Source organism: Hirundo rustica, chromosome 2 (assembly GCF_015227805.2).
Source record: "Hirundo rustica isolate bHirRus1 chromosome 2, bHirRus1.pri.v3, whole genome shotgun sequence".
In the NCBI taxonomy this organism is placed as follows: domain Eukaryota; kingdom Metazoa; phylum Chordata; class Aves; order Passeriformes; family Hirundinidae; genus Hirundo; species Hirundo rustica.
The window spans coordinates 116,932,272-116,944,226 of NC_053451.1; the positions used below are offsets into that span (position 1 = coordinate 116,932,272).

Genomic DNA, 11,955 nt, shown 5'->3' on the forward strand with positions numbered 1-11,955 from the left:
CATTGCACTGCTTCCAAAACTTGGACACCTCAATATGGGACTCCCTTTTCCGGCTTTACCTTGGTATAGTGGAAGATTCCCTGACTGCCAGGGGGTTGGAATGAGATCTTTAAAGACCCTCCTAACCCAAATTTTCTATGATTTTGGTAAAATATTCCCTCTTTCACTCTCTTTCTCGCATTTGCCATGATTTTCTTGCCAGGGCTGAACTCCCCTGAGAGTTGAAATCTCACGACAAAGGTGTGGCGCAAATACTGAAGAGAAATGAGGTTATTTTTCATAAAATATTTCAATTCACATTTTCCTTTTTTTTTTTTTTTTTTTTAAATAATTGAAACAATTTTTAATTATTAAAACACTGCAGCTGGGATGGCAGTGCCTTGTTCTGCACCGTGACCGTGCTGCGAACATCTGTAATTTAACCAAAAATCTCATTTTCCTCCCAATGTAATTTAGTCCCAGAGGGGAACATGGAATTGCTGTTTAAATCTTGGAGTGGCAAGGGGAAAAAAAAATAAAAAATCCCTCCCACATTGGCTTTTGCCATCTTTTCTGCACCTTCGCCTGCATTATCAGCTGTGAGTTCGTAATTGGTTCATTATTCCCTCGCGGGGAAATTTCCTGTGCCTGGGCATCGCCTCCCCTGAAACACCTGGGGGAGGATGATGGAACACCTCCTCTGCTCAGGCTGCTGGAGTAGAGCCTGGAAGTGGGAATAACAAGGTGGAAAAATACCCAGCTGAAAAATACCCACGGCGTTGGGTTTATTTTTTCCAAGCCAAGGCTGATTTTTTGTGTTTTTACAGCGAGCAGGGCTTCCAGGAACACCCAAATGCAGCAGTGCCTCTAATGAGGGAGAAAGTGCAGCAGGAGGGGTTGGGCATCAGGTTTCTTTTTAATGATGCCAACCGTGCCAGTGGCTCCTTTGTAGGGCATGGGTTTAATTTAATTGAGCAAAATTAACCCGGGAGTTTTGGCGTAATTATCGTTCCAGGAGTCGGGGTCGTTCTTGAGGAGCAGGGGCTGGGAGGGCTCTGAAGCCGCTGGAAAAGCAACTGGTGTCTCCTGGCTTTGATTGATGGGGTCAGCATGATTGTAATCCACATTTACAGCTTTTCTGGAGACCTGCCAGCTTCCCCAGCATTAAACAAACCGAGGTTACAGAGGGAATGGCTGCTGGGTTGGTTCTGGTTTTGGCTTTTTTTGTAATCACTGATTTGGCGCTTTTTTTTGTTTGTTTTGTTTTGTTCTGTTCTGTTCAGCACAAAATGTATTTTTCATGCGATTGAAAAAGTCAACTGAGAGCGTTCAGTTCAAATTCACTTCCAAGTAAACATTAATTTGATAATAAAGCTTTCTCTGTTAACCGTTAATAGGAAGCAATGAAAAAAAAAATACTGAAAATTATTTTCAAGCCTTTGTTTTAAAGTATCTTTGTGTACTCGTAGCAATAAATATTCATACACAGAAGGAAATATCTTTATCACTGTATCCTGATGGAAAGTTCCCTGCCCGTTTCAGAGGCTTGGAGCTGGATGAACTTTAAGGTCCCTCCCAACCCAAACCGTTCTGGGATGAATTATTGCTGCATAGAAAAGATGGAGAACATGGAATTTTTAGGACTGAGTGTTGCACTGTGATTTTTCTGACAAGGTGCAATCCATGAGCAAGTGTTTTTTCCGTATTGCACAAACCAGGAAAGAATTTTCTTCAAAGAATTACGGAAGGGTTTGGGTTGGAAGGAACCTTAAAGCTCCTCCAGCTCCACCCCCTGCCGTGGGCAGGGAACCTTCCGCTATCCCGGGGTGCTCAAGGTTCTTCAGTGAAGTTCTCTTTGGAATCTGATGAAGGAAAGTTTGAAAAATCCTGAATTAAGCTTGAATTGGGGTAGGAGATGGAGCTGAGTGGGATCTACAGCCGCATTTATGGTCATGGGAGTCTTTTGTTGTTTTATCCTCTCACAATGTTGGGGGAAGCGGCTGAAAACCACCGTGGGCTGAGTGTCGTCAATTAAACTCATGCAGATCCACCCCCTGCAAAGAATTGGAAATAAAGGGGTGAGAACCTATTCCTGGCTGGCTGGGCCGAATGGGAGTGTTTGAAATGCGGTGTTTGGGATTTGTGAGGTGCTCCAATCGGGGAATTCCAGCCCTGCCTTTGTGCTGACAACGGGATTTATGCTGGAGGAAGTTCAGCGTGTTAAGAGCTGGACCTTTCAAAGCTCACAATTCTACTGGTAAGTTCAAAATAAGGCATAAATGTTCATTATTCTCTTGACTATAAAGAAAACATTTCTGGTGCGGTTATTAAGATGTATTTGTGACCGGCTGGGTTGAAAAATCTGCACAGGCTTCCCCCAGAATACTCAGGGAAACACAGGATTTAAGAGTTTCCTTTCCTTATTTGTGGGGAATTAGTTCCTGCTCCATAATTTGTCCCAATTTGCCATGACAAGACCTGTAACCCTGTAATACCTATCTTTGTACCTATTAATTTGTCATATTGTCCCTTGTCAAGGTAAGTGGCGGTGGCAGCAATCTCAGAACACCGAAATCTGTGTTAAATAAATCAAATTTAGGGTTGATTTATTTAGTTTTAAAACTTTTTGGTAATTAATAAATAAGCTTTTTTTTTATTTTTCTGTTTGGGTAGGACAGCTGTGTCGTGGTTGCTCAAAATCACCACTCTCTCAACAAAGTCCATTCGTCAGGGGGTTGGATGGAGTGTCGATGCGAGGTTTCACACAATTTGTCAAAAAACACCCTAAACTAGAATGCATATTTTATGATAATGAGTTTAAAAAAAACCTTGAGTTTATTTTAAGGAGGGGTCAAGGAAAAAAAAAAAAGTTCTTCATATAAACCTCTGCATATAACACCTCTCGTTTCCTTTCGCTGCACACTATAAAATAACAAAAATAAAGATCTGGAACTTGGCTTCTCCCTGGCACCAGAGCTTTATCCGGGACACCGAAGCACGGCAGGGGATGGAGGGGATTTTCTTAGCCACTGGGACTCATGGAACTCAGCAGCTTGTCCCTCACTGCCCTCCAGCTTTGCTCAGTAAACGTCACTGTGTTTCCTCATGCTTTTTTTTTTTGTTTTGTTTGGTTTTTTTTATGTTTTTCTATATTTTTTTTTTTTTTTTTTTTTGCAAATCATCCATTTGGCTACTTAATCAAACTCAGAGCTCCTCCCGTGCTGCCGTCACCTGCCGTTGGCGATGATGACAGAAGTCCCGATGTAGTGGGGCAGTGCGGATTCCTTGTGAGTTTCCGGAGAGGAGGCCGAGGAGGGGCTTTGGTTTTTGTAAATGAAGGCGTTGACCTCCTCGGAGCCGTAGGGGTAATTCTCTCCCCCGTGTCCCGTGGCCGCGCAGGGGGAGGCTTGGAAAGCTCCGTGCTTGGCCAGCACGTGGTGGTAGTTGAGGAGCACGAAGGGGACTTGCCCCGAGGGCCTCACGTCCATCAGCCGCTCGCCCTCGGCCTCGTGGTCCAGCTTGGCGCTCATCCTCTCGCCGCCGTCCGGCTCCTCCAGGCCGCCCGCGGGGTGCCCGACGTGCCCGAATTTGGGCTCTTTGACGCAGATCCTCCTGCTCTGCTCGTAGACCGAGGGCACGGGCAGCAGGTGGCTCAGCTGTCCCACGGCTTTGGCCTGGCAGCACTCGGATTTGGGCAGCAAGGAGTTGGAGAAGGAGCCCTCGTTGAGGCCCATTTTTTCCGGCAGGTCTCTGTTGAAAGCCAGCTTGTTCTCCTCTTTGATGAGGTGGGCGTGGGGCTGCAGCCTGGGCTCCGTTTTGTTGTGTTTCAGGATGCCAGAGTCGTAGAGCTCCTCTTTGTACCTGCCTGGCACGGGCGCCGTGCAGCTGGGGAAGGCGTCGGGCAGAGCGTCCTGGTTGTACCTCCTGTGGGACAGCGGGACTGGCGGGGAAAATAAAACGTGTTAATTACCCACATCGAGCCTTTGGGGTAATTACAGCTCGCTGACATGGTTATCATCGTTAAATCAGGGGAGTTAAACCAAAGGAATGTTAGGAACTGCGACCTGAAATCAAAAAAATCTTGCCCTTAAGTTAGCTCTTCCCGGGGATTTATCAAAGGGTTTGCTAAAAGCTGGGTAGCGTTGGTGCCTGTCAAGGATTCCGTGATTAAAACAGTGGAATTATTTTAATCATATAATAATAACCAGAAATAAATGGAATAAACTAATTTTTTCTCCCTGTCATTGTGGGAGTGCATTGGACACTTGCCCTTGCAAGGAGGACATCCAGCTCCAAGGTTGGACTCAATGATCTCAAAAGCTCTTTTCAATACTCTACAGGATTCTGTTGATTCTGTAATTCATGGTATTTATTTGGGGTGTATTTAACATCCAGATGAGATATTAGAGGGTGACATGTCATTAGCTAATTAATGAAATCTCTGTGGTACCCAGAGTGGGTCACATTAAAGTCTCTGCTTTTTCTCTTTGAGAAGCTGACATCAGATACTAAAAACATCTCTTGAAAAGCAACATAAACACCTCTTCAGCAATACTGCATCTCTGCTTTTAAGATATTCCCACGTAATAAAGGTAGACAATGGTAAAAATGCAGGCTACAACATTTGAATGCGGGTGAAAAAATTGGCTATTTTTTAGAGAATTGGAAGTCAGATACTTCATTTTTCAAGAGTACGAGCCTAGGATGTCTATTCAGGCTTTTCCTCTAAAATATCTTGGGCAGTCTCACTTTTCTCCACATTTTCTGCATGGCAACTGAACTCTTGAAGCAATTTGAGGTATTTTTACCATTTTCTGCTTGGCTGACGAAGCTTTTCCTTTCTCTACACTGCTATCTCCAAGTGGTGAGAGAAAAGGCCCCCGGTTTTCTCCTGTACCATATGAGTAATAATTTTTTTGCACTCTCCTATGAACAGTTTGTGAGTTAAACAGCTCCTCCAAGGCACATTTGAAAGTTTTATGTTAAAGGAAAAACGACACACTGAGCAAATTTCTCCAGTTAGACCCAAACTCTTGTTTTGTGTGAGGTTCACTGGAAGCCCTGGACACTTAAAGGCCCTTTTTAAAATGGGTTTTCTGTTTTTTTAACAATTTTATTCAACATCTTTAAAGTTTTGGAGTTCCCCTCTATTGGTTGCTGATGTAACCGTGCCCATTAATAATTAAATATTCCCTGTGCTGTAATAGACTGGCAAAGCCTCCATGGATAACAGAGGAAGCAGAAATAGCTCAGTTGTACCTTTTTAGAATTTTTTTTATATGCAGAGCTCCATTAATTTCAGAGGGAGTTGCACTACGTAATTAACACCAGAATTTTAACAGGAATCTGGTTCCAATTTCTTTTTCGCCCTCCTAAAAACAATAACCTTTCAAGTTATTCCATCCCATTTCTATGTATACATTTTGTCACAAGACGTAGAAGCTGAAGGAAGCTGAGTTCTCACCAGCTGGGGGAAAATGGCCCTTTCAGATCACAAATCCGACGAGGGTTCATCCACGTGCTTGAGAACAGCTTGGGAATTTCACTGGTGTAGTTCAGTGCTCTGATTTTAACTCCACGTTCAGTGGTTTTATTGTGAAATAAATATAGATGCTGGGAGCTGCTGACATATAAATAATGTGGTTTAATGATCAGGTGTTCTGGGTTTAAGGTGTCCACCTTAAAGAGGGATGGATTTGTCCTCCTGCAGTTTGGAATGTTTTCACTTTATGGCTCCTCTTGAGTCTCTGAACAAAATACTGTCTTTTTCTATTTTTAGAGCCCGAGAGAACTTGGGAGAAGCTGAGGCATCACAGCCACCAGGTGGCCTCTGCCTTGTCACCTTTAATTTTGTCATCTCCAATCCTACTGGGCCTTTGAGGTCCCTTTCAACCCCAACCTACGATTCTGTGATTGCATCAGGTCGTAAATCACAGAATCACAGAAGGTTTGGATTGGGAGGGGCCTGAAATCCCATCCAGTGCCACCCCTGCCACGGCAGGGACACCCTCCACTGTCCCAGGCTGCTCCAAGCCCCAGTGTCCAACCTGGCCTTGGGCATTGCCAGGGATCCAGGGGCAGCCACAGCTGCTCTGGGAATTCTATTCCAGGGCCTCAACACCCTCTGAGCAAAATGCTTCTTCCCAGTCTCTAATCTGGCCCTGCCCTGTGGCACTTTAAAACCATTTTCCCTTTTCCTGACACTTTCTGCCCCTATCAAAAGTCCCTCTCCCTCCTTTTTATCAAACAAGGCAAAGACAGAATAGGTCTTAATACAACTCCTGCCCATGAAAAGATTTTTTTTTTAGGTAATCTCACTCTTTGCCCGTCCTGTTCTGAACCCTGATTTCAAATCATCCAAGCCATGGTCTGATTGTTCTCTGTTATTCTCCCTCCAGAAACAAAGGTGAGACAAAATCATCTCCCAGACCTCTTTGTCTGCAGGGGAATTCCCTTTGCAAAATGTCATTTCTTCCTTCCAGTAGGCACTGGCTAAACCTGGGGAGGTTTTTTTCGCAGCTTTTCTCAGTCCTTTTCCTCATTTCCTGAGTTTTGGCATGGCTGGTGGCACGAAGCTTCACACAGGTGGTTCAGAAGGACCAACAGCACCACTGAGTGACCAGCGGGTCCTGTGGTGCCCACAGCAGCAATCTCAAGGGTAAAAAGGAAACTTCTGACTAAGAATACAGTTGCCTTCACTGAAATGATTTTTTTTTTTTTAATTTTTTTTTGGATGACTGGGCCAGCTGGGAAGAAGTGGAAGAAGCTTCAAAACCAGATCCTGCAGCAGAAACATCTGATTTGCAGGCAGTTGTATCTGCTACGTGCTTCTTCAGGGCTTTGATGGCTTGGCACGATCATCCTCCAATCTCTGATCTCTCCAAAAGGAGCTATTTTCCATGGAGAAAAATGCCTTTGGCCCACGGCGCTTTTGGCAGATGCTGCCGTGGGTGTGATGTGGAGTCGCCCTCGCATCCAAGCCGGCTGCCAGATGTCAGATTTGGCTTTGCCTTTGGATCGAAGATGATGATGCTAAGCAGATCCTCCCGGCTTTGAAGCTCCCTGGCTGTCAGTTCTCCAGCGAGCCACTGGAAAAAAGCAAAAAGCAGCGCTTGACAACGCCGGGGAGGTCAGATGCGAAAAAACGTCGCTTCCAAAGGTTCAGAATTCAGCAAAAAGTGCAACGGCGCTGACCCTGCTCCAGGAGGAAACGAGGCTGCAAAAACTGGATGGAAATCCCGTCTACAGGAGAAGCGCTGTTTTCCTTTCACCTTTTTTTTCCATGATCTCTGACCACACCTGAGTTTGACCGTATTTTTTTTTCCTCCTAAATAATGCAACTCAAAAGTGCTTTTGCAGAGAATTAATTGCAGGAAGCCGACTTTCGTCAAATCCCCAATAAATATCTGTAATAAATACCCATGAAAATGCATCAAAATGCTAAAAAGAGAACCCACATCTCCCAACTCAAGCAGCAAAACCTTCAGCAGAAGCAGAGCCAGAAATAAGAACCTCTGGTGTTGCAGCTCCATTTTCCTCCTGACGAGGGAAGAAACGGTGGGTGTGGGATGAGACTGGAAAAGAGCAGCAGTTCCTTGCAGGGTTTTTTTTGTTGGGTTTGGGGTTTTTTACCCTATTCCTGCCGATTCACTGGGGATAGGCAGGTTTTACTTCAGTCTTTATCCTTATCCCCTAAAAATGAAGGTTTGAGGGGGTGTTTTGTGGGGTTTTTTGGGGGTTGGGTTTTGTTGGTTTTTTTGTTTGGTTGGGTTTTTGGGGTTTTTTGGTTTTGTTTTGGTTTGGGGTTTTTTTTGTTTGTTTTGGGTTTGGGGGTGCTTTTTTGGGATTTTTTGGGGGTTGGGTTTTTTGTTTTGTTTTTTTGGTTTCTTTTCATTTGGTTTTGCTTTTTTGTTTGTTTTTCTTTTTTCCTTCCCCCCCGCCCCGCTTCCCCCCCCACCATCTTTAGAAAGGACAAAACCATTTCCTATTTTTGGTCTAAAACTCCTCCTTTTCCCCCAGAGTCCACAGGAAAAAACCAAACGAAGCAGCAGATTAGAGGAGCACAAGCAGAGGAAAAGGGTTTAAAACCTGCTCTAGGCTGTGGAGAAGAGCTTCACTCTTGCTCATTTCAACCTAACCACAGAAAAGTGAAATAAATGCTGCTGGCAGTGAGGTGAGGTCCATCATGGGTGAGGTCAAACCATCCTGTGAAGGCCAAAACCCCAGGCAGAAATTGTTCATTCCTCTGTGGGAAGCACATTTGATGCCTGATTCCATCTTCTGTCTGATGCAGCAAGCTCAGCTTTGAATATCTTTATATTTTAATATATTTATATTTTTATATTCCCTTTGGACCTTGGATATTTACACCCGTAAATGAATAAATACTTGATTCTGGTACCCAAGAGTCTACCTGGAAACTACTTAATTTTTTTTGATTTTAAATTTCCACTGCTGCTTCCTCCATTCCAAGAAAGGAGGGTTTCCATCTGACTGCACAGCAGTCCTCATCAATGATTTTTAATTAACGAAAATGATATGTGCAGAGGGATGTGGATGGGATCCAAGGATTGGCTCTGGATTGGAAGGTGAAAAGCTGGAGTGCTGCTTAAAGGATTTTAATGCAGGATTTCCTGGGTGTTCTGTAGCAGCTGATCTGAATTCTGCACTTGTTGATGTTCCCTGACACTTTCAGAAACACAAAACAACTCCTGTATTTAATAAGACTGAATAAACCCGGGTCTGGTGGGGTTTTATATTTTTTCCCTATTTTTGTGACAGGTTTTTGTATAATTCTCACAGTTACTCAGAGTAAAGCAGGGAAGAGGGTGGGTGGGAAATCCAGGACAACTGAGGCTGTTCTTGCTAAAATCAGCAGCAACCCGAAATCCCAGCAGAACTCACGAGGCTCATTCATGAAAGCAGTTAAATTCAGAGTCGCATTTGGCTTGAAGGGGAAGCTGGGTCAGGGGAGTAATTGATGCTATTAATTGAGTTAAAGATACTTGACACCATCCCAAAACAGCCTGAATTGCCAGAGTCTGGTTTGTCCAAATATTTTTGTTGCTTTAGCTGATTAACGTTGTTCCTTGCCCATCACAACTTGATGCAGTTTCATTTTTGAGCTGGGGCAGCTGTGAGATCAGGAGTGTTTAAAATGAGATAAAATTTCTTCCAAAACCACTTCAACAAGCGCTGCTCTGGTTGAACAGGGGAAATAAATGGACAAGATGATCCCCAGAAGTCCCTTCCAACCCTAATTATTGAGTGATTCTGTGATTAGAGGCTATTTTGAGCATCTTTACATTTGATTGTTTTATAATTTTTCGAGGTTATTTCTTAAAGGTTTCCACCTCAGAGAAGTCAATGCCTTTCTTCAAAGAACTTCTATCCCTGGCCATCTGCACAGTGAAATAATGCAGGTGGTGAGAGACATTTTCAAATTCAGAATTATTGTCAAGTAAAGCAGAATTATTACTCTGTAAGGTAAAGACATTCAGAGCGGTTTTCCTGCTGAGAGAGGACAACCTCCACTTTTTATGGGAATAGATGGTGTTTATTTTAATTTCTGTGTTAAAATTATCAAAAATTATTTTGGAGGTGAAGTTTCAATCTGACTTCAGCCATGACTTACCTGAGAAATTCCACTCATATAACCCTGAGAGTGCAAAACTTGAGGGTAAACTGTGCCAGTATTGAAGGAGGAGGTATCACTGTGCTGCTCTAAATGATTCTGGTGAGTGCATTTTTTCAGCTGAAGCTTTGATAATATTCCCAATCCAGTGCTGATGGAAATGGGAAGAAGGAACACGGGAATACCATAAAGATAATGATTGATTATTGATTGTAATACCATAATATACTTTGCTGCCTCTGATTTTCTGTGTTTCCTAAACTGATGCCTGAGGATTTCAGTTTTATATATTCAAATTCTGTACTACATTAGTGCGTAGCTCTGAACTCCTCATGAAGTGTTAGTTACTGTCTTCACGTTTTGGTCAGACAAAACAATCCCTCTCTAGGCCTGAAATCCAAGGGCACCCTACAGCCTCTGCCCTGAAAAGTGTAAACAAAAGTGAACTGAGGGGGAGCAAACTGAGGGGATGTGACTTCATTACCTGAAGCTGTAATTGGAGGATTAACTCACCCCTGATATGTGAATGGACCAAACTTTTCATGGTCTGAAAAACTCGTGACCATTGTCCAATTTGGGTGGAGCCTCAGAGACCTCTGAGTGCCCGAGGTGTATCTGTGGAAAGCCTTTCATAAACCCCTGCTCTTATTCTCTTTATCTTGCCTCTGTTGTAGGCAGCCACTCCAAGGCATCAAAGTCGCCTGAGAGGACCCATCAGAACCATTAAATGGATCACGGAATGGTTTGGGTTGGAAAGGACCTCAAAGCTCCTCCCATTCCGACCAGCTTTCAAACCGCCAACACAAATCCTTCCCGGCCACCCTATGGCCGAGCGTTTTCTCTCGGCTCGGGGCGGCACCCACCTTCGTAACTCTGTGCAAGGTTGTGCCTGATGATGTTCACTGGCTGCTCAGGGAGGCTTTTGGAGGGTGACTGGCTGCTGGGAACCAGGGAGTTGGCGTAGTGCCACTGGCACTCGCCGTTGGTCTGCAGCGCGCCCAGGAAGAACCGCGCCACCTCGCAGGGGGCGCCTTGGGCCTGCCCGAATTTTGCAGGCAGCATTTGCTTCTTGCCACCGAAGACGTGGGAATCCACAGGGAAGTGTCCATAGTGGTAGGAGAAGGGCAGGCTGTAGGGAGGGGCGTACAGGAGCTCGCTGCTCTCTGAATGGAAGTTCTGTTCCTGAAGGGCGGCGGCGCTGGCGGCGGGGCTGGAGCGCCAGCTCCCCACCTGGCTGCATTCCAGTTTGTCTGCTTGGAACGAGCTGTATTGCTGGGGGAAAGGGGGAAAGGAGCAGGGGAAGAGAGTTAAAGGAGGAACTTTTGTAGGAAAGTGCAGAACACATCAGATGGGCAACCAGAGCTGGGCCTCGCTGGCTCAGGGGACGGACTGAGCGGTGCATTTAAAATTCCGCTCTTCACAACTTTGCCTCCACATGGGAGCAAGAATCCTGCTTTGATTTGATTTGATAATTTTGGCAGTTCAGTTTTACAGAATCCCAAGATTAAGGCTGGAAAAGCCCTTTAAGCCCATGGAGTCCCAGCTGTGCCCCGTGCCCACCTTGTCCCCAGCCCAGAGCACTGAGTGCCACCTCCAGGTGCCACCTGCAGGGATGGACACTGCAGAGCTCCCTGGGCAGCTCTTCCCAAAGTCTGGCCACCCTTCCCAGGAAGAAATTCCTCCTGACGTCAAGAACCCCTCACACAAATGACACACAATCTATACCACCACAAATGTTCACAGCACAATTCCAGGTACAGGATTTTCTTCTTTTTGCAAGAAAGGACATCGTGGTTGAAGTGCTTCACACACTCCATATCCCGAAAGTTTTACATTACTTACCAGAGCTGGTTTGTGCAACCTGTACTTTCCACCCCAAGGGAAAAAAGGGTCTAATTTTATCCTGATTTATGAGGGATTTCCTGGGGTAGACAATCCTATAGTCTGTTTTATAATAAATTCAGTTCTGCATTATCTCTATCCTGTCCCAAGCACTCTGTGAGAACAACTGGTCAGTAGATTTTGCTGGAAAATTTACCTGTGGAGGGTAAGGCGTTGTTCTGAGTTTTGCCTTCATTTTATTACTTTTGGGTTTTACTATTTTCCTTGTTTCCTGCGAGGTAGGTACTGAGTTTCTGCACGAAAACTGAGACTTGGAAATGGTAACCTGGTCCAGTGACAACTGAAGTTCCTTGTACTCAATATCTCTGCAAAAGAACAGCCCAGTAAATGAAAAAAAACCCAGAAAAATCCAAACTAACTTCTGTAAAAATACATCCTAGCATTCACAAGGCTTGAATTTTCACTATCCCAATATTTTCACTGAGTCCAGGGATGTCAGG

General features: G+C 44.6%; 1 protein-coding gene across 1 annotated transcript; it reads right to left on the bottom strand.

Annotated features, from left to right (window-relative positions):
• Positions 1-3,096: 3,096 nt before the first annotated feature.
• On the bottom strand, positions 3,097-11,814 carry SIM2 (SIM bHLH transcription factor 2). The gene is made up of 3 exons (XM_040055670.2): positions 11,652-11,814; positions 10,477-10,885; positions 3,097-3,919 (listed from the first exon to the last, which is right to left on the bottom strand). The coding sequence occupies exons 1-3, from the start codon at positions 11,688-11,690 to the stop codon at positions 3,207-3,209; spliced, it is 1,161 nt and encodes a 386-aa protein (XP_039911604.1). The 5' UTR covers positions 11,691-11,814; the 3' UTR covers positions 3,097-3,206.
• Between the last annotated feature and the right edge of the window lie 141 nt (positions 11,815-11,955).

Coding starts and splice junctions, on each gene's coding strand:
- SIM2 (XM_040055670.2), bottom strand. CDS start 11,690: ATGAAGGCAAAACTCAGAACAACGCCTTACCCTCCACAG. Junction 10,886..11,651: donor CAACGCCTTACCCTCCACAG/GTAAATTTTCCA, acceptor CCTTTCCCCCAG/CAATACAGCTCGTTCCAAGC. Junction 3,920..10,476: donor CCTTGCACAGAGTTACGAAG/GTGGGTGCCGCC, acceptor TTTCCCCGCCAG/TCCCGCTGTCCCACAGGAGG.